The sequence below is a fragment of the Physcomitrium patens genome, chromosome 4 (assembly GCF_059467195.1).
Source record: "Physcomitrium patens ecotype Gransden chromosome 4, ASM5946719v1, whole genome shotgun sequence".
NCBI classification, from domain to species: domain Eukaryota; kingdom Viridiplantae; phylum Streptophyta; class Bryopsida; order Funariales; family Funariaceae; genus Physcomitrium; species Physcomitrium patens.
In genome coordinates, this window is record NC_143413.1 from 17,429,553 (window position 1) to 17,451,736 (window position 22,184).

General features: G+C 34.9%; 2 protein-coding genes across 2 annotated transcripts; one reads left to right on the forward strand and one right to left on the reverse strand.

The window, feature by feature from the left end:
* Window positions 1-1,213: 1,213 nt before the first annotated feature.
* LOC112280929 (uncharacterized) lies at window positions 1,214-4,097 on the reverse strand. The gene is made up of 3 exons (XM_024516888.3): window positions 3,287-4,097; window positions 2,376-2,435; window positions 1,214-2,070 (listed from the first exon to the last, which is right to left on the reverse strand). The coding sequence occupies exons 1-3, from the start codon at window positions 3,478-3,480 to the stop codon at window positions 1,401-1,403; spliced, it is 924 nt and encodes a 307-aa protein (XP_024372656.1). The 5' UTR covers window positions 3,481-4,097; the 3' UTR covers window positions 1,214-1,400.
* A 5,808-nt stretch (window positions 4,098-9,905) lies between these two features.
* On the forward strand, window positions 9,906-15,025 carry LOC112281830 (protein TIC 40, chloroplastic). The gene is made up of 14 exons (XM_024518754.3): window positions 9,906-10,343; window positions 10,831-10,918; window positions 11,308-11,365; window positions 11,640-11,657; window positions 11,849-12,128; window positions 12,391-12,524; window positions 12,887-12,944; window positions 13,119-13,215; window positions 13,431-13,471; window positions 13,675-13,720; window positions 13,870-13,964; window positions 14,123-14,226; window positions 14,447-14,494; window positions 14,669-15,025. The coding sequence occupies exons 1-14, from the start codon at window positions 10,100-10,102 to the stop codon at window positions 14,729-14,731; spliced, it is 1,374 nt and encodes a 457-aa protein (XP_024374522.1). The 5' UTR covers window positions 9,906-10,099; the 3' UTR covers window positions 14,732-15,025.
* Window positions 15,026-22,184: the final 7,159 nt, after the last annotated feature.

A 22,184-nucleotide genomic window follows, 5' to 3' on the forward strand; every position in this document is an offset into this window, starting at 1 on the left:
CAATTGCAACATGAATTTTCCCATTTTTATTCAATTGTAGGCAACCGACCATTGTTTTTTACAAAATGAAAACCATTTTTTGTACTAAAAATAAAAATGAAAAAAAATCTTATACACATTCATATATATATATATATATATATATATAGAAATTGGATAAATGGCAACAAGTGGGGCCAACAGAAAGCCATAGACCAAGCCTTAATCCAAGCTTTACCAGTCAACACAGAATCCAAGGCTCCCTCCTCCTCCTCATGCAGAAGGTGAAAGAAATGGAGGAGCAATGCAGGGCTTTTGAATTGTGACAAGGGATGCAAACTCAGAACAACACAGCCAATGCACAGCCCCACCATGTCCCCATTAACCTGCCTCTCCCTTGCTTCTTCTTCTTTCCAGCCAAGCCCTAGCTTAGCCATGCACTGCCCTACCCTTGCATAGCTCCTCATGGCCTCACATACTATCTGAGCTCTAGGGGCTGGTGAAAGCAAAGGAGGGGAGCCTGGGAGGAAGTGAGAGGATACATTGATGAAGTTGCCCCTATGCACATTAAAAAGAATCACAAACAAACTATGATCTGTTAGAAATTACAGGTGGTACAATACTAGACTAGGGCATCCTTGCTTGATGCATTCGATTATCTGTAATATGGTGTTGCACCATCAAACAGTATGTGTAAACTTTACCTGCATGTACTATTTGCCAGTTTTCTCAGCTCCTCCTCATCATCTGTTGCTGCTCCCAAGTCTGCCTGCACACCACTTTCATTGGTGCCTGTCACAAACTACAGTTCCACACCTAATCTGGATCAGGTGATGAGAGGGCTGCAGAGTTTTTAATACTTCCAGAGTACATGGAAAGTAGCAGAGAAATAGTAACACAGAATTGTCCACCACTTTCCAGAACTATGTAGAAATGTAGCCTTTTCTACAACTGCACAAGGTTGCTGGTAGATGAGAGGTCTAAGCCCAAGCTTGAACGGCTTAGAAATCTCTGATTCCATGTAGAATTCAATGTACCCCAAATTTTGCTCAAATTCTGGATCTTTGCCGTCATGAATCATAGCTTTGAATTCCTGGTTTAAACCAATCTGAGAACCTCCACACTAAGAATAAGAGCTCAGCTTCATTCCTGTGTGTACTGTCAAAATTCTTTGAATTCTGGAGCAAGTGTATGTCTATGACCACCCTTCTTATTTTCGGTTCACAATCACAAATAAGTGAACACGCACATTAATTTTTTTGTAGTGCAGAATTGGATTGATGTACATTTTCACAGGGCAGACGTTTCGTTAGGGCTCTTAGTCAAAGTTGATTGACCCCAATGTCAGAGCCCTTGACCTAATAAATAAAAAAAATGAAAAGTGGCTATAAAACTTGTCTAAATTGATCAGTGTGATGGTATCAGAGTTTGTTTGATGGGAGGGGGGAAAGATGCCAGTCGAACGGAAGACCTGCATGGTCCTCTCTGATTTTGTGCTCCTCTAAGCTATGTATGTTACTGGTCATATGTGTGCCCCATGAATACTGGACACATCCCCAAACAATAACTGAAATTCCTACAATGCCCATAAACAAGCCAGCTGTGACAGGGGAATATGAGAATTTGATCCATCCTATCGGTATTAGACTAACCAAGAAGGACAAAACACCTAATGCAAACAGTTGGAAGGAACGTCGCCAATCTGTCTCACACCTGATCCGCCAAAATGCCTCAAATGTTCGTCGTGGGGAGGGTGGTTTCAGATCAGGATTATCTCTGTGGTTCCTTACAAACGCTTTACACATGAACATAAATTCCTCTTCCGCTTCCTCATTAACATAAAGCTTTCCGTTCTTCAATATGCTGCCCAGGATGAGGGTGCAAGTCACCATGGAGATAGTCATGAGACCAACCACTAACGCAGTCAAGACTCCATATAGCGCAATCCATACAATTCCTACAGTGTCCGCGTCAAACCCAAATTGCGTTAGTGTCACTACAGCAAAGCCTGCAAAGAGCGCAGCAAGGCTCGAAACTGCTTTAAGTTGTTCCGATTTCTCTTCTACATCCCTCCGATTCTTCTCCACAAATCTGCGTCACAAAATTACAAGAAATTTCTCAGACATTATGGTTAAGAAACGCCCATATGCTGACAAAGTGACCACAAAATATGCTACCCAAGAGCTTCTGTAATTCCGCCCCAATTACAAAAAATCCTGCAAATTTTAGAACCTTTGTGAAGTCCCAAACATCATGCGAATCTCAAGTCCAAGAATCCTAGACGGTCAGCAATCCTCACTATCGTTGAATTTATACTGCGGATAACAAAAACACTTCCTATCTCAATCAAATATTACAGGATCTACCTCTGTCAGATAGAAATCATGAAAAGGTACCTAGCCCAGAGATATCTTGCATTATCCACATGTCGCTGCTCCATGTCTTCCTCTCGCCATCTGCTTCCAAAAATCCAAGTTAGATGCCACTTTGTATGTCTGTAAGATCTCTGAATGGAAGGCATTTGCGAAGAGGCTAAGTTAATTCGATGAAAGTTACAACAAATAGTAGAGCCAAACTTCCAAATTATAATGAAGTTCTTGCCGATTTTTATTGAGCTCACGTATTAAAGCTGCACTGCAACAAATGTTTATTTTTCGGAGCAATAGTTTCATACTATCAAATAGTGGCTTGCATGAGCAGAATAAATATATGGTCCTCCACATGGATCACCATACAGCTGCCTTAAAATTTTCAACATGTAATTTACAGTAGGAGTTACTGAAGTTTGCCTCTACAGAACATTCAAACCCACTTACTTTTATCGATAAAAATACAAAACCCTAGTTTGGAGAGTGAGTGATCTTATTTAACTCCTGCGCCCACATTCGATCCAAGTTTCCAAATCGAAGTACTAAATATGGCAAAGCAATGAAAAATTAGCTCAATTTTCTACAAGGTTGCTTTAGAACCTTTCTGTTGACGGTCGATCGTCTCTTATACTCAGAAATGCACTAGCTTTAAACGCATAAAATCAATGGGAGATGAAAGCATTTTTAAATCTCTGGCAAGTCTCACTTAGATGATGATACCAGTCGTGGTCTATATTTTCATATCAGCAGGTATGTTTAGTTAGTAGCTATATTTTTAATTCTAATTTTTTTAATAGAGTATTCTTAACTTGCAATACCGCAATGAGGCACGGCCAGTTCAGTAGCACATTCAAATACGATCGAAGCCTTAAACCCCTAAAACATATGTCTTAAGCAATACAGGTAGCGTAATTGCAAAGGAAGGCAAGACAAAACACCTGAGCTCCGACTCCCTCATGTCTTTCTCTTGCTCCCGCCATTCCCTTTCCTCTTTTCTGTACTCGATATCTTCGCTTCTCCACTGCCTGTCTTCGTTACGCCATGAACGATCCTCCTCTCGCCACACGCTCGACATCCCAGTGTCAAAAGCTGAGAAGAGGACTTGCATGGCGTCCATCGCGGAGGAACCCATCGTGCTCCACCTTACGGTTAACCGCACCCCAGTGCGCTATGAATACAAGTATCCGGTAAAGCAGGAACTAGCTGTCGGGCATAGCACTAAAATTCAACCTGCCTAACCCAACATCTCCTACGTCCTTGCACTATCACCATCCGGCTGACATGTCCTATCTGGCTGAATAAAAGACGCTGGCGAAAGGTTCACATGCGCTACCGTCTGTGATCATGGGCGAGAATCCTCCAACAAATCACCCCCAATTCTCAAGATGACCTAAAGCTGATTCTCGAAGCAAGGCCGATGAAGTGAGGAATTCCATGGTACAAAACAGGGCACGACGATCGTGGGATCGAACACCCCGCCACAATAGACCACAGAATTTTGCAGCTGAGGGAAGGAATGCAGCTGAGCAAACTTGTGCGGAGTGAGAAACGGGGTGAGCTGCGATGAGATGAAGAGGTAATCAAGACGATTGCAACACAGAGCAGAATAAGAAAAAAAAAAAAAAAAAAAAAAAAAAGAAGAAGAAAAACGGTGACCCGATTGAGGTCATGCCACACGAGAATCACCACAGCCTAGAAGAAGCTCAAGGACACAGTTGGTAGAGAAATCGAAGCCGAAGACGAAGGGGGATTCGCGCGGCAGTAGGAGCGAGAGAGGAGAGGAGACTCACACGGCCAACATTTCAGACGCGGCGATGGGAGCTCCCTTGATCATCGCCCCCATACCCGTTCCCGTCCCTGTCCCCCCACAGCCGTGACCCTCCACCTGGACCTCCACCGCCGCACCCTATCTCCGCCGCCTTGCACGGCTAAAGGTGGATGCGACCTACTGGCCTATCACCACCGCCCTCGCAACCACCTGTCACCCTAATTTTGGAAAGTTTCAAGGATGTCATTCTAAGGTTAGAATGGAAGCAAGCCATGAACAAACGAAATTTAATTTAATTTCCTTTGTTAATTGAAATCATGTGGCTATAGTTTAATGAACTGACCTCACTTCTTAGGTTATTACAGCTCCACATTGAATATTTTGAATGGTGGTTTATAATTACATTTTTAATATTTTGAACTTCATTGTTATATTTTAAAATATAAGTGAAATAAATAATGGTTTTTAATGGGTTAGTTGAAAATTTTACAACTTTGAGCATCTACTATATTCTCAATGATTATTCAATATTTGTCATGCCTTTGAATGATTCTTTTCTTTTCTTTTCTTTTCAAGTACTTATATCAAGTTTGCATGATAGTAATCTGAAAATAGGTAATATGCAACTGTTCTTAATTTATAATTAAATTCTGATTATGTTACTGAACTATCCTATTAAAACAAAAAAAGGATTAAGCAGAATGCTTTGACTTCTATAGAAATAAAAATATGATTATAAGATTTTTATTTTATTTTTTTAGTCATGAACTCAAATCTTGTGTTACATAATATAAATCTAAAATTAGAAGTGACATTGCATGATTTGTTTTGTGGATCTTGCATTATTTTACATTAATTTCAGAATTACTGGATATTATGTCAAACATCTAATTTAATCTCATTGTAGATCAAAAGCTTTTTCAATTAATGATTAAACTTTTATTTGTCTCAAAGGCAATATCATAAATTCGTAGCAAATGATATTTAATCCTAAAAAACTAAGTCATTAAATTATATAAGTATAGCAAAACAATAAGAATGATCAATAGATTATACTCAATCTTTACAACATTTTATTTTTAAAATATTATTTATAATTATACATCTTGAAATAAAAATTAATATTTAATTTTAACTACTTAGTTGTTAATTTTTTACATAAAATATCTAATGTTATTATCTATATATATATAGATATATATATATATATATATATATATATCATGAAGTTTCAATTAACTAATATTTTTATGATAATTTGTATTTTAATTTTGTTTGTATGTGATTATATGCCTTAAAATTGAATTTATGTCAGCATCAACACCAATATATATATATATATATATATATTGATGTTTATAAATTTTTTGATGAATATTTTACTTAATTGTATTAACAAATGATATTTTCTATTTAAAACCAATCAATTAAATTTTAATGAGTTAGTTGAATTGAGTTAATTTTGTAAAGTCAATTGTTGAATGTTTTAATCTTATAAATATTAAAAAGTAGAAACTATTTTAAATTTAATCAACATTTTTTTGAATATTGTTCATTCACTAGATGGTAAAGTCAATCATATCATAACATGGCCATATGTCTATCTTATAATGTTTAAGCTTATTCTTATATTTTTACTAATTTTTAAGTTTTTTACTCAAAATTAATAATTACTTAGATAAGAGGAATTAAATAGAAGTAAATAATAATATATAAATTTGGTAATATTTTGTAGAAAAGCTTTTTAGAAGCCTTATAGACATAGATTTGACTTTATGTGTGTTTATAAGTGATTGATAGGTTGAAAACTAAGCCAACAAGTTGGCCACATGTTACATATGTTAGCAACTTGTAGTATAAGTTGGCCATGTGATACACATATAGGAAACTTATCTTGCAAGTTAGACACGTGCCCCTCAATATATATATATATATATATATATATATATATATAATTTTGTTATATTTCTTTGATATATGTCTTATTTGTTTATTTAAATTTGAATCTTTGATATATTGATGAGAGTGCACTTACAATATAAAAGCTTTATATTTTCTTAATTAAGAGAGAATTTATTTTTTTATTATTTTTTTTATAAGATAAGCATATTGAAAGTTGTATATTATCCACTTCAAAATGATATTGTTTTTAGAATTTTTTTTTATTCAGAAGTCAATTCTTCTACTATCCTTTATTGATATTAGATATTTCTTATTCTATTATGTTATTATATAATAACTTTTTGAAATGAAGAGTGCAATGATACAAATTCAATAGCAAATAAACAAATTAATGCTTGTAATGCATCAATTTAATTTACCACCATAAGAAATAATAAGAATTATTAGAAGTAAAAATATAGAGATTATTGGAGTTGCTTCAATATCTACACCAAATCATACTACTCCTTCTATAGTGGAATATTGCTTAAGTATGGAAGTAAAATTTATCCAACACTTTAAATTATAAGCTAACTTCAATGAAGAGTCTTTTATTATTGGATATCCTATAGAAGCTACAAGACCTTATGTCTTATCATCCTACCTACAAACTATGTACTACAATCCATATGTTATTTATATATCCCCCTTTGTGTAAGGACTACATTAGCTGCTAGTCATCCTATTTTCTATTAGTAAAACTAATATTTTTGAATTTTTGACTATGCCATGGTATTGAAAAACATCCAATCAGCCTAAAGGTCTTACATGATTTTCAAATCTTATTTTATTTCTTCAAAATGGCTTCCAAGGTGATAAAACTCATTTTTAACTAAGGTCTTGAAAATTATTCTAAACATTCTTAGAAAATTATAAATAAAATTTTAATAAATTCTAAAAAAAATTAAATTAATAATATAATTTTAATATAAATTTAAGGCTAGATTTTTTATCTCAGTAATTTTTTATAGTAATAATATTAATTTAAATCACCTATAAATCATATTTTTTATATAACCAAAAAGACACGAGGTTTTTTTCATGCTTTTTTAAACTACTAACTAAAATTTATAAGTTTTTTATATGTAATAAATATATATAGAAAGCTAATGTAGAAATGAGTCTTAATAAATAAACATTAATACTTGATAATAAACAAAAATAATAAATTAATTAAGATAATTGCTTTCAAGACTTATTAAAATTCTATTCTCATAATTTTTTTGTAGTAAGATTCTTATAACTTATAAGTCTATTTAATTTCTATTAATATATAAATAATGATAAATTAATTTTTATCCTAATATATTTATATTTAGATTTTTAATAGCTAAAAAAAATATTTTAGTTGTAATAACTCAATTAGAATTTAGTTAGAATTTGCTTTAAAATTGGTTAGAAGTTAATTAGGATTTAACTATGGTCTCTTTAGGATTTCATTGGAATTTTTAAGGCTTGATTATGCTTTTATTAAAGCTTAATTGGTTTATTTTAGGATTTTTAGAAGCATTGTTTAGAATTTGTTTAAATGTAAATTGATATTTAACAATGTTGGTAGTGACTTTAAGAATGGTAATAGAGTCTATATCCATAAGCTTGAAATATAAGAAGAACTTTCAATTTAGTTGAAATTATTTGATAAGATGATGTTCATTGCATTTCTAAGCTAAATTTTATATATTAAAACAATGTCTAACAACAAATTCTAGACAACGTTCTAGTCATCCAACAACTTTACAAAGTATTATTCTCATTGGATTGAAATCAACAACTTGCATCACAATCAACTTTGATAGAACTTGCATCTAAAAGGATTTAAGCTTCGAATAATCATATTGGACAACATACTAGAAGATGTCTGCTTCACCGACTTAATTAAAAACAATTGCAATTATTTTTACAACATAATCCTTCCTTATTTGAAGTTGTAGAAGAATATTAAATGAGATGAAGGAGGTATAGACAAGCTAGGCATAATATCAAGATTTCTCTAAGTATGGAAGCATTAAATATAGGAAATTAGTTTTGGAGACATGTTATATATATATAAAAAGAATAACCACAAGGTAGAAGTACCAAAAGGTTGTTGGAAGGAATCATTCTAATAATTCTACGGTGTTGTGTTAATAATTTATTTTAACTATGTATATATATATATATATATATATATATATATATATAATTTATAAAAACTCTCTTAAGCTTAAATAACATAGAGAATTTTATATAGAAATCATAAATAGATATTTATTGGTATTTGAACATGTTATTTGCAACTTAACTCCTTCATAATAAATATTAATTTGATATTTTTTATATGATTAAATATAGCATAATTTAATTGGTTTAATTATTTTTTTTCAAAAATAAATAATTAATGCTTGATGTTTTAAAGAATATAATAGCCAAAGGATTTTTTTAAAAAATTTGAATAAATCACAAATGTAAAATTAAACTTCTTTTATATGCAAATATTTTATAATAAAATAATTATACTTTTACACAATTTTTTTAAGGTAAAATAATAAATTAAAAATTTAAATACTTTAAAATCCATAATATTTATAATACATATTTAAATAAATCTAAAGACCTTTACGTTATATTTTTTAAAGTCATTGAATATTAAATTTCTATGCATGCACTTAAGAAAAATTATATATAATAAATTGAAGATAAAATATAGCTTCTTAACATTGTTTGAAAATGATTTGATCTTAAATAACCACACTTTTAGAAATTATACCTTTTGATATTTAAAATTGTATCAACATGTAGTTTATTATTTAGAGTATAAAATAAATAAATAAATAAATAAATAAATAAAGTTATATTATATAATTTATTATTCTAAAATATAAAATCTTATAAAAAATATTTTTATTTTTCTTTTTAATAAATATAATTTTATATATTATTATTATTAAAGAATTTGATGAGGATATATATATATATATATATTTATATTGCAACTAAATTATATAAAGTTAGGATATTTTATACATTGTCGTAATCTCGATTAGTGCATATAAAATCAATACTTAATCTATCTAATACATTGTAAAGATATAATATTATATTTATCCATTTATTAATATCTTTTATATTTTAATTTATTACATATAATAAAATAATTATTGGATTTCTTCTTTATTTTAATTTTTTATGCATAAAATACAAAAATAAATAATTTAAATATTGGTTCTTCAGGATATATATATGTATTATAATAGATTACTTGTAAATATGAATAATTTTTAAGACTCTATTCATTTATAATTTTAAAAACAAGTATTTAACCCAAAACAATGAATTTAGCCGTTCTTGGTCTACAAATGCAAGTAGATCGCACCAATCCAACAGTGCTTAAAGATTCCCCATCACACATTATTTTGTGCTCATAAGAAACAAGTATTTCTTCTCATCTAAAAAAAGATGAATAAAAAGAGCTCAGTTTTGTAGGAGACAACCAAAATATAGAGCATCAAGAGGGGTGTCACACTCGCACACAAACGAGTTTCCCAAATGGACACTTTCCGAAGCACGGGGAACACGAATGGATGTAATCAGCGCCAGATGTCATCCAAGAGGAACATCCACCGATGGGAGTGATGTGGACAACAGCGGGGAATCGATCTCTGCTCTCATCTCTCACCATTCGGATAATGTCTCACCCACTCTTCCTCTTGCGACCGCCGGTCGGTGTACATTTACTTAAGGGATGAACACGAACATACCAAGCATGCCAGCGCTGGAGGTGCATTACCGCTTGAATTAGGTTCTGCGTCCGCTGGTCGTATAGAGTCTTCAAGTGCCCTGTGCAGCGATGGCGGAGTCTCTTTGGACGTAGCGAGGTTGCTGCTACTGGTGCTCTGTTGTCGTCGCTGCAAGATTGTGCTGGTGAGAGGGCGAATTGGATCGTTCGAGAGTAGGAAAGGCTTGCAAGGAAGGGCTTTCGGCGCCCGCAAGCCGTATCGGAAACGGTTCAGAACCGGTCTAGAAATTGAGGGAGTTTTTGAGCTTAGTTTTTTGAGCTTGAGAGATGGCCATGGAGTCGCGGGTCTTCCATGCAGGCAGCAGCGTAGCTTCATCGCGCGCTTGCTTTGTGGTGTCCAGTGCTAGGGCTGGGTCGGGGCACAGGCAAGGGCAGCAGGGATTCCAGGTGGCTGCGCAGAGGTTCATGAGGGGCGCCAAGCTGCGGGACGTGGGGATTGAGTGTGGGAGATGCGGGAAGAAAGGTTCTAGGTCGGAGGGTATTGTGGCAGCTGCTCGGAAGTCCACCCCAGGTCAGTGTCAATTCCTTTCTGGATTGCGCATTTGCTGCTTGCGTGAGAAGCGTTTTGGGGTTTAGTTGGTTGAGTTAGGGTTTTGGAAGGTCTCTTGGGATTTGGTTGAGGCTTTCGGAGTCAATAATCTTACTTCTGATGCTTGGAGTGGGCCCGTGAAGACTTTGTGATGAGCTCCGGATGTTTTTTAATAAAAAATGCGGAGCATTTGAATTTTACATATTCTTTTTTTAAAATTCTGCGAAAGTGGATTGTATCTATTATGTCTCTGCAACTCAGGGGATGAATATTGAGGGTGAAAATGAAAACATTTCCACCCAGCTTAAATATGAAAGGTGATACTGTAATGCGGGAGTCACTTAGTGTCGGATGTGCTTCTGTTGGATCATGATCATGAAAATTCAGCCATGAGTCATTGATCAACTTCGCTATGTTGCCCTGATTACGACGAAGGTTTCAACATAATGAAACTATTGTTTAATGGCAGAGCAAGAGGAGTACGTTGTTACCAAGAATGATTCGAATGAGTACATTGAAAGCATCGCTGAATCGCAAGGATCTGGGTCTTCTTACATGTACGTTTGTTACTTCCTCCTCCGTTTTTCTTCTTTTGTACATTGTATTCAGTAACCTTATTGGCTTCATTTTGCAGAAATTTTTTCGATTACTCTTAGGTACTCTTTCATGTAGTTTGCTTTATTTGCTTTCAGAAACGTAACCCTAGCGGGTGAGTGCATTCTGAAGGTAATGCTAGTTTAGGTAGCAGAGATTTACCGATTTCGAATGTGGTAAGTAAAATGTATTTGTGAAGGCTAGCTAATGGGGGATTGAATTGCTTCTTTTGAGTATCTTCAAGTTTTTACTAGCCAAGTATTTATTCACCTGTACTGAATAAAAGCATTCGTCACTTAGAATTTCTCAAGGTATGCGTGTTTAATGGTTCAAACTACATCGATTTTTGCAGTGGATCACCTCTTTTATGGATCGGTGTGGGAGTGGGTCTTTCAGCACTATTCTCTTTTGTGAGTATTGAGTAGTCCAAGCGCTTTTGGGGCCAAGCTACTGCTACTAAAACCTCTGACTTCGTAATAAAGACGCTTCTCACAATTTGTATGGTTATTTCAATTAAAAATCAGGAAATTTAGGTTATGCCGATGTTGATGTAGATCGTCTGTATTACTTAGGGCAGATACTAAAAAATTGTTTTTTTTGTTTTGTTTTGTTTTGTTTTTTGTTTTTTTGGATACCAATGATTTGGTCATGACTGATTTGTGTTGGGTTTTTTTTGGCTCGCAGGGTGCTAACAGCGTGAAGGTCAAGCTTATTTCTCGGCTTGTTTTTATCCTCCTTCTATTAATACTACTATTACTAAAAAAAATGAACTTTCTGTGTCTTCACATGTAGTGTTAAGTGGTCTCGGCGTTCACAGTTTACTGATCTCTGAATCATAGTTACAGTTAGAAACGAATATTCAGAGTTTTAGAATTATCACGATGTTTGTGCAGAGATACGCAATGCAACAGATGTTGAAGTCAATGAGCGGGGGCGCTGGGGGCCCTGGTGCTAGTCCGTTTGGAGCACCTGGTGGCAATCCATTTGCTGGCATGCCAATGCCTCCACCAGGCGCTGGGTTCCCGTTCCCCATGCCTCCTACCGGGTCCGTTTCTTCTCCTGTTAGTGCTGCAGCTGCTGCAGCACCAGTCGATGTTTCTCCTAATGTGACGTCATCTCAGCCTTCTGTCGTAAGTGAGACACCAAAATCTTCTACCGAACCCAAGATAGCTGGTAAGTTGACGCAATGACTATCTTGTGAATTTGATCTCTTGAAAACCAACTCTTTTACGAGCTTTGCAATTTGTGTCTTTTTTCTGAATATTGCCGCTGCATCCATTCCTCCAGCCTGTGACGGTCCACACTTATTGGATATATTCCTCGTGATAACAAACCGATTGTGTAGGCAGTTATTTATGAAATCCTTTTTGACGTGTTTTTATGACGGCCCTCGTTTTACCCGATTTGATTTGTCTACTTCGTGTTCTTTCTACAGCCTTCACAGACGTCAACGCAACCGAAATCTTAGAAAGAGAGCAGCAAGCAGCAGCAGCTGCAGCAGCCTCAAGATTTAGCGATCAATCCCCATCAGCTCAAGAGCCTACTAGGCCTTTCTTCGCAGATTCTGAGGTAACCTCTGTGGTCCTTAAGTTTGTACCGGTTTCATCTTCCAATATTAAACCGAGTGGAGTGATTTGGAAACTTCGAGTTGACTCTAATTAGGGCTCTTGGTTGTTCACCTGAACTGCATCAGCGAATGGTATTTGTAAATATTAAGATTTATCTTTATATTCTTATAGCAATGGAAACCCAGCGTACGGCGTGACTTTTGAGAGGACCGAGTGAAACATTTCTTTGACAACGAGAGTGCTTTCTTTAGCAAGTGTTTTTGTACGATGCCCATATCTTGAACTTTCTTGCTTATGACTATAATCGTCAATTGTTTTGAGCACACTGAAAATCTGAAACATGAGGCGCTTGTGGGATGCAAGGTGGTAGATTCTAAGGGTGGAAGCTACAGTGGAGCCGGGGCTGGTCCTTCGAACGACCGTACGGTTTCTCAATTAATACGCTTTTGAATTCCCTTTACCTTGTGTCTTAAATTTGTCTGCGCACTGTGTTCATTTGTGAATCCTGAAAGAGAGTTTGAAACATGCACCGAGAGAATTCGAGGTACCTTGTAAAATTTCTCAAATGGATGGGGCTGTTCGTTATGGTTAACAGCATGGGATTCTGCGGGAAAAGCAAAGCAGACTGTTTTTAGTGTGGAGCAGTTGGAGAAGATGATGGAGGACCCAACAGTTCAAAAGATGGTTTATCCGTATGGCTATTTAGACCTTGACCCATCTTTTGTTTTCGGGGGTCGTCAACTAGATATTCTGACTTTCACTGTGCTGCTCTTTCTGACATGCACTCTATTATATCCACTAATTACTAATCTGTAAAGTTAAGATGTATACATTGATGCTGCTAGTGGATGAGTAGTGAATGGATGGTTATCGTGGTTGCTAATGCTTTCCATTACACATTTTTCAGGTACTTACCTGAGGAAATGAGGAACCCAACCACCTTTAAATGTAAGTGCACTGTTTGTGAAAGTGATCCATGATTTAGTATATATATTCGAATTGGTTTTGCGTTACAGAATGGATATTTAAGAACAATAGCTGCACGTACGCGACTTCTAGAGGATCGTCGAAAAGTTTTATGACTTTCATACTCAGAAGTATCGTATGGTTGAGAGGTCATTTGGAGGCTAATCTAGCGAGTATGTATGCAGGGATGATGCAAAACCCTCAGTATCGGCAACAATTGCAAGATATGCTGTAAGTTTCTTAAGCAGATCTACTAGAGATAATCAGAGACTAGAAAAGTGGTAATTTGTGTCTATCGATTATTGCTGTGGTAAATTGCTAGAGAAACACGACTCAAATTTATATCTGGTTTAACCTTGACTTGGGCTTGTCTACTACAGGAATAGCATGGGCGGAGATGGTGCTTGGGACAACCGCATGTCGGACATGCTTAAGAACTTCGATCTCAACAGCACCGAGGTCAAGCAACAATTTGGTACGTTCAGAAGGGTGCATATCACATTTCGATTACATTCCTGTGATACTTTTACATTTATAGTCAAGTTGTGACTAGCTCTTTCCCTTAACGATTGTTCTGCTGTGTATGTACTGTTTTCTTTCGAGTATGAAAGTATGTCCACCTTTCTGCTGCAGAGCAAATTGGGCTGACTCCTGAAGAAGTGGTAGCAAAGATCATGGCAAATCCAGAAGTTGCAGTAGCCTTCCAGAACCCGAAAGTCCAGGCTGCTATCATGGATGTAAGTTGTGGTCGCACTCATAAATGACGAGATTGTGCATTAAAATGGTCTTGCTCGAGACGAGATTATGGCAAATGTCATTATGAATGAATGGTGGGTCAGGTGTCTATTTAGTTGGCTGATGGAAGGTGGGAAGGGAACATCAACCAACAAATAATGCATGGTGTTCGTATTATCGCACTTGTTCTAATAGCCAGTGTTTTTACTGTGATTGTTACAGTGTTCCACAAATCCATTAAATATTACTAAGTACCAGAATGACAAGGAGGTACGTATTCACTGTGACTGCTCTTATCTTTTTAAAAGCTTTAAAGCATTAGAACATTTTTCCTTGCTGTAAGTAATGGTACAGGTTAATTTTACATCTTCCCTAATACGAAGGTCTTGGTGGTAACGATGACCCATTGACGCGATCTTGATCATTTGACCTGGAACTATGCAGGTTATGGACGTTTTCAATAAAATTTCCGAGTTATTTCCTGGAATGGCTGGATCTCCATTTTAGATTAGTAAGATTTTGTGTAGTGATGCTGGTCCCGACAGAGATGGAGTTTAATGAGGCAGGCGGGGCACAATAGTGGTTATCTTTGGGATTATTCCCACCAGCTTTGGTGCATAGTTGCACTGGAAAGGATGACGTTGCTATTTACACCACAAACTGAGTCGAAGGCGAACGTGTACTTCATTTGTGCGCATTGAGAAGGAAGGGGAGATCATATTGCGAGCAATCTCTTGATTCAATTACTGCCAATTTCTTGGCTTCCAGTTTAGTAAAGTTCCTTGATGTTGTGCTGCTCAATTCCTTCTAAACAGGAAGTTAAGTTTGATGACATCAACACACCCTCACAAATTTTGAATTATCATACTTTAACACGATGTCAGACTGAACGAACGACCATGAGTGGCTTTTTAAGGGGTCAGAATCAGTTGGTAATTAGCAACTGCTTATGGGAACCAAGGGATTCAAGGAATTGATTTACTCTTCAGGTCTGTCGGAGCTCCTCATTTCACTCTACTTGCACATGAGAAGGTAGAGTTGGACAATGAGAATAGCTGCTAGGAGTGCTTGACACAGTCATGAATGTTGATATAGACTCAAGAAAACTCAATAAGCACCACCTATGTTTCATAAGACTGGGGCATTAGACAGCTACCATGGAGTTCAAATGCTGGCAATGGATGATGGCCCTGAAAAGATTGATAAATGGAGTGATAAATACAACAAAGATATTTACACTAGTGTAGTCATTTATAAACACTTCATATGTGCCACAAATATTGTTTTTGCTTTCATGAGCCATAATTCAATTGTCTAAGTTGGCATGATATGGCCTGTATGAAATAAATTAAGCGCATCCCAATTGGATGTCGTAAAACTCAATACAAAAATTAATAGTAATTAATTATTTTGAATGATTACTCTATTAATAATTTAAGTTTCATCCATCCAATCAATATTCATCATAATTTCTATAATGGATATCATTTCAATTTTCTTTATCCATAGAATACATCATATTCAAATTAATGACTATATCCAATTATTATATTCATCCAAAATTGATGTCTATTAATTGAATAGACATCAATCATCTTAACTTATTGGTATACCCCCCTTCACAAAATAACATGCTACATTTATTATTAAGTTCTAAATTGGGCCCAACTAATCTTGTTGGAAATAAGACTTGAATGTACATCCATTTTCTAAATTTGCCTTAAGATTTGCTTGTATACTTGCAATATTGCCCTTCAAAGTTGATGCTTTGATCCAACAAGGTAGACCTTATACAAAACTAAGTGTTATAATCTTGTCCTTAATTTTTCTTCAATGATCTTGAGCTTATTAATACTATGACTTCAAGTGACACATTCTTTCAAAAATTGAGCTCTTGGATTACTTCAATCGTCATGATCTTGCCTTCCAAAATCATATTTCTAATTGACAGCTTGAATTTGCAAGTAACAAATTCTTTGCCATAAAAATCAATAATTTTATAACATACCAACTTCAAAGTTATCAATTCTTAGCTCTTTAAAAACTATACTTTATTAAATCTTCAATAAAAAAAATATTTGTTGCTATCTAATATGTAGAGAATGAAAAGAAGTCTTGTAAAATAAAACTACCAAACTATGAAGGTAGTACACCATTCTTCACTAAATTAGATGTTTTTGTATTCAAACTCTAAATCCTAATGTTTTTGTCTAAAAAATTGTAATAAAATTTTCTATCGTTAATTAAAATTTTAAGACATGATTCTAAGATTTAAAAGAAAAAATTAAAAAAATTCAAAGCTTGTTACAAAAGTCTAGATGAAGTTTGGCACGGCTTTGCTTATATACAAAAAGAAGAGGTTTTGACCACATAAATCTATAGACACTTTTACATTATTGCACTTAGACATAAAGGTGGCAACTAAATAAATATTGAAGAAATAGAACTTTAAAGTCACAATACATAGCATCAGCAAGGTTGCACATAAAGAAAGTATGGAGTAAGGTGTCTTTCACTTCCAACACCCGATACTTATAAGTTATAGTTGCTGCCTTACAAGACAACTTCCACTCTTTGACTTTTACACACATGATCTTAGGTCCTAGGATCCTATGGTATCTAATGTACCTCAAGGATATTCTATGGTCCTTGGATCCTTTGGCATCTTACTAACCACAAAGGTATCCTATGCCAAACACTAATTACTCTTATCTAGTCTTTGAATATTCTCTGATTCATACTTTATGCTCTTGACTTTGACTCTTAGTCCTTGAACTCATCTTATATCCATAGGATGCTCTTTCTATACACCAAGACTCAACCCTTTGACCACTAGTAACTTATCTAAGGTAATATTCTCTATAAGGTAACTTATTCTATTTTTACTTTTACTTCAATACTTTCACTTTGCTATTGGTCAAAAGACTTTCAATCCTAATGTCTTTGTCAACATGTGGTGTCTATCCTTTACTAATGCCTTTGTCAACAAATTCGCAAGCATATCTTCCGTTGCACAATACTTCATAACAATTACTCCCATTTCAATCTTCTCCCTTATAAAGTGATGTTGAATGTCAATGTGCTTGGTCCTTGAATGATGCTTTGGATTCTTTATAAATGTAAGACATCTTTGGTTGTCACACTTCATTGGAGTTTCTTCTATTTGTACTAATCCAATATCCTCTAAAATTTGTCTTAGCTATATTGCTTCTATTGCACCATAACTTGCTGCCATGTACTCCGCTTCCATTGTTGACCTTGCAATTGTTAGTTGTCTTTTGCAATTCGATGAAATTACTCCTACTCCAACAAAGAATACATATCCCATTGTTGACCTTCTATCATTTGCATCTCTAGTCCAATCTACATCATAATAACCATGCATAGTAATGTTATCACATCCAAGACATAATTTGAAGTTCAAAGTACCTTTAAAGTATGTCATGATCTTTTTTATGGTTGTCTAATGGATTGGTCCAGCTTTTGACATGTATTGACTCACAACACTCGTGCATATGCAAGATCCACTCTTGTGCCAACCATTGCATATATTAGTCAACCCACTACTGTCTTGTATGGAACACCTTGTATTTTTCCTTCAACTTTAGCAAACTCTTCTTTCATGAGCTTCATCAACTTCAAAATGGCCTCGAAAGATATTCCAATAGACTTACACTCTTCCATGTTGAATCATTTCAACACTTCTTTAATGTACTTACTTTGGCTCATTGTAATGGTCTTCTTAGCACAATCGCTTACAAACTCCAGTCCTAAACAATAGTGAAATTCTTCCAAATCACTCATCTGATATTCTTTTCCAAACTTTGCCTTCAACCAATCCATCATCTTCATAGTATTGATTGAGATGATCAAATCATCAACATAGAGGATGACAATCAATATGAACTCATTTGATTGCATCACATATAATGAATGATCAATTTCACTCCTTACAAATCCTTCATTCACAAAGAATGTATCAATACATTTGTATCATGCCCTTAAAGATTGCTTAAGCCTATACAAGGATTTCTTCAACTTACAAACAAGGTCTTGTTTTCCATCTTCAACAAATCCTTAAGGTTGATCCATGTAGATGTCTTCTTCCAACTTTCCATTTAAAAAAGTCATCTTTACATCCATTTGATGCATCTCCAAATCCATTGCTGCTCCATTTACCACAATTGTTCTAATGATAGTGAATTTGGCCACATGAGCAAATGTCTTATTGAAATCAACTCCAAAAACTTGTAAATATCCTTTGGCAACCAACCTAGCCTTGTATTTCAGAATATTATCCATTGCATCTCTTTTGATTCTAAATATCCACTTATAACCAATTGAAGATCGATTTGGTGGAAGTTGAGTCAATTTCCATGTTCCATTGTCCATGAGTGATTTGTACTATTCTTCTATAGCATTCTCCCAATTCATAGCATCCATGGACTTCACTGCATTACACAAATTCAATGGATCAGCAATGAGTGCAATATTAGCATATTTTTTACTTACTTGAGGAAAGATAGAGTTCTTCTACTATGCACCAAGTTGTTTTTGATCTCATAAAGGATATCTCCTTTCACTTGATGAAGATTCACCTTCATGCACTCCAATAGCTCTTGCAATCTTCTTTTCTCTTGAAACTTATCTCTTCATACTTAAAGATTGGTACTCTTCATCACCATCAATATCTTCAATATCTTGCTTGTTTTCATTTCTGGTTTTAGCAATTATAGGCATTTCATGATCTACCTTCTTTGATTCTTCATCTTGATTTGAAATTCCACCATCTTCACTATCATCATCAATTTCTTCGTTTTTCATCACTCGATTTAAAGATGTGTCCATAAATACACCATTACTCTCACTTGAACACATCTCCAAGTGTTCACAAGTACTCTTGTGCTCCAAAAACTCTACATCACAACTTTCAATGATTTTCTTGGTTTCTAAACTTATGAGCCTATATGCTTTGGTACCTTCATAATATCCAATAAATACACATTTTGTTCTTTTTGCGTCAAGTTTGGACCTCATGCAATTTGGTTTCTTTTCATAAACAATACATCTAAAGATCCTCATGTATAAAACATAAGATTTCTTGCCACTCTAAGCTTTTTGTGGAGTCATTGATGTGAGTGTACTTGTTGGACATCTATTCCTTATATATATATTATATTGATGACAACTTCTGCCCAATATTCATGCCCAAGGTTTTGTTCATGAAGCATACTCCTTGCCATCTCCACAATGGTGTGATTTATTCTTTCAACAATTCCATTTTGTTGTAGAGTGTAAAGAATAGAGGTTTGTCTTGTAATACCTTGATTTTTCAAAAATTCATCAATTTTTTTTGATATGTACTCATCTCCATTGTCCGTATGCAACACTTTCATCTTGCACTCATATTGCTTCTCTACAAGTGCCTTGAATTCTTTAAACCTTGAGAAATACTCACTCTTGGCTTTAATGATGTATATCTGCATATTTCTTTAGAAATTATCAATAAATTTCACAAAGTACCTTGGTCCTCTAATTGATGGTGTCTTCATTAGTCCACAAATATTAGAATGAACTATCTCTAATAATTTGCTTGCACATATTGTAATTCCACTTGGAAATAAAGCCCTTTGTTGTTTGCCTTGGATACAATCTTCACAAGCAAGTGTCATAGTATTGTGGCTAAATTGACCAAGATCCAAGCCACTTACGATAGATTAGAGTTCTTTCTTGCTTTTAGCATTCAAATGACCAAATCTTTGATGCCAAATACAAAACTTGTCTTCATTTTGTGGAAAATCAACATATGCCACTACTTCTACTCCATTCACCTTCTTACAATTGATGAAGTAGAGGTTGCCATTTCTAAGGCCTTTGGCAACATGTTGTCCACTCAATGTCTTCACAAAACACCCATCCCTGTCAAATTGAACTTTACAACCATGTGATATAAGTTTGCTCACCAAAAGAAGGTTCTTCTTCATATTTGGCATATCTAAGACTTCCTTCAATCTGATCCTCTTGATTTGCTCCTTCACCACAATCTCCACCACAATGGAGCCAATTCCAATGGCTTGCACCATGCCATTATCTCCCAACCATACTTTTGTTGCTGAAATTGCTTCATAAGTATCAAATGAATACTTGTATGGTGTCTTGTACTTAATAGCACTTGAATCTATAATCCACTTAGACATGGCAGCCATGGAGGCTCATTTACTTGCCATGAAAGCATAATCATCTCCACCAAAACTATCACTAGTATTATTTGTACTTTTCCTATCTCTTCTCTTCGCCTTGTAGCAATTTGTAGCAAAATGACATGATTTTCTATAAATATAGTAATTTCTTATGTTGCTTTTTGAATTATCACGTTGATATGGAAAGCTACCTTTGCCTTGTCTTGAAAATAGAGCTCAATCATCACTTTGAAGCTCCTTTTCTTTCCTCTTGGTTACTTCATATATAAGTCATGATGTGACATAATTCATGTTAAGCTCCTTCATGTTGATAGACTCCAATGCCAAAATGAGGTAGTTGTAGGACTCGAGAAGGCTCATGAGCAATATCAACATAATTTTTTTATCATCAACTAGGATGTCAACAACTGCTAGTTGATTTGCAAGTGCTTTTATCTTGTTGACATGAGCCATGAAGTCATCTTCTTCCATCTTTACTATTAAGAACTCCCTCCTTATCCATAGAATATTAACAAGGTTTCTACTATCATAGATGTTGCAAAGAATCTTCCATGCTTCTACTGGTCCATTACAAGTAATTACATGTAAAAAGTTGGCATCATCAAGGTTTATTGCAATCATGCCAAAAGCCTTCCTTTCACGTCATTTTTATTCTTTCATCACCTTAACATCACCATCATCACTAAGAGGTTCTTCACTTTCATCAAGAATATTCCAAAGATCCAATGAAGCCAACAAAAGGTCCATTTTCTTCTTTCAATGGTAGAAGTTGTTACCTCTAAACTTCTCAATCACTCTCAAATCCTCACCCTCACTTGAAACCATGTCTAATGAAGGGATGTATCAAAGAAAATCAAGAAAAGAGAAGATAGAAGTCTAAAAATCAACAAGAAGGTGTTGTTGCCTTAGAATCCCAAAATGCCCTCTTTGTGAGTAAATGTCATGGCCATAATCATGTAAGCTAATAATTACATATAGAAATAGATAGAAGTAAGTAAAAGTAGATAAAAGTAAGTTAATTCTATAATATTTAATATAGAAGCTTCCTAGAAACTTCCTAGACGCTGCTTTGACTTCATAGGTGTCTTTAATTGACTTTTTGGATTAGAAACGTGGTCAACAAGTTGGCCATGTGCCACACATGTTGTTAGCTTGAAGATCAAGCTAACTATGTAGCCCACACGTAGAAAAACTTGCCTTATAAGTCAAGGCATGTGTCCTACAAAGTCAACACATATAGGAGGTCCTATAGAACGTCGCCACATAGCCCCTAGTTAGATAGTATATATAGAGACAAGAGTGAAGGCTTCTTCACTCTTGTCAACTCCTTTCTTGCTCCTAGTCCAGGTTCAAGAGTCTTTAGTTTCTTGTCTTGTGGCAATAGCCATTCCAGTTTCCTTTTAATATACATACTTGTTTATATTTTCACTTATTATATCGAGATAGCCTTTTTGTGTATATTTTCCCTCATCGAGTCTTTGTCCTTGACAGATTGACAAGAGTACACTTACAATATGAGAGCTTTATTTTTCTTGAGTAAGAGTAGATTACCCCTTTCTCTTGACAAGACATAAGCGTATTAGAAGTTTACAAATTATCCACTTCTAAACTGATATTGTTCTTAGTATCTTCTTTGTTATCAAGTCTTTCTTTTCTTTTGTCTTGAGCAGTATCAAACAAATTTTTCTTCTTAGTGTCATTATGGCAGAGCTTGTTGAAATGAAGAGTGCAATGGCACAAATGCAAGATCAAATGAGGGA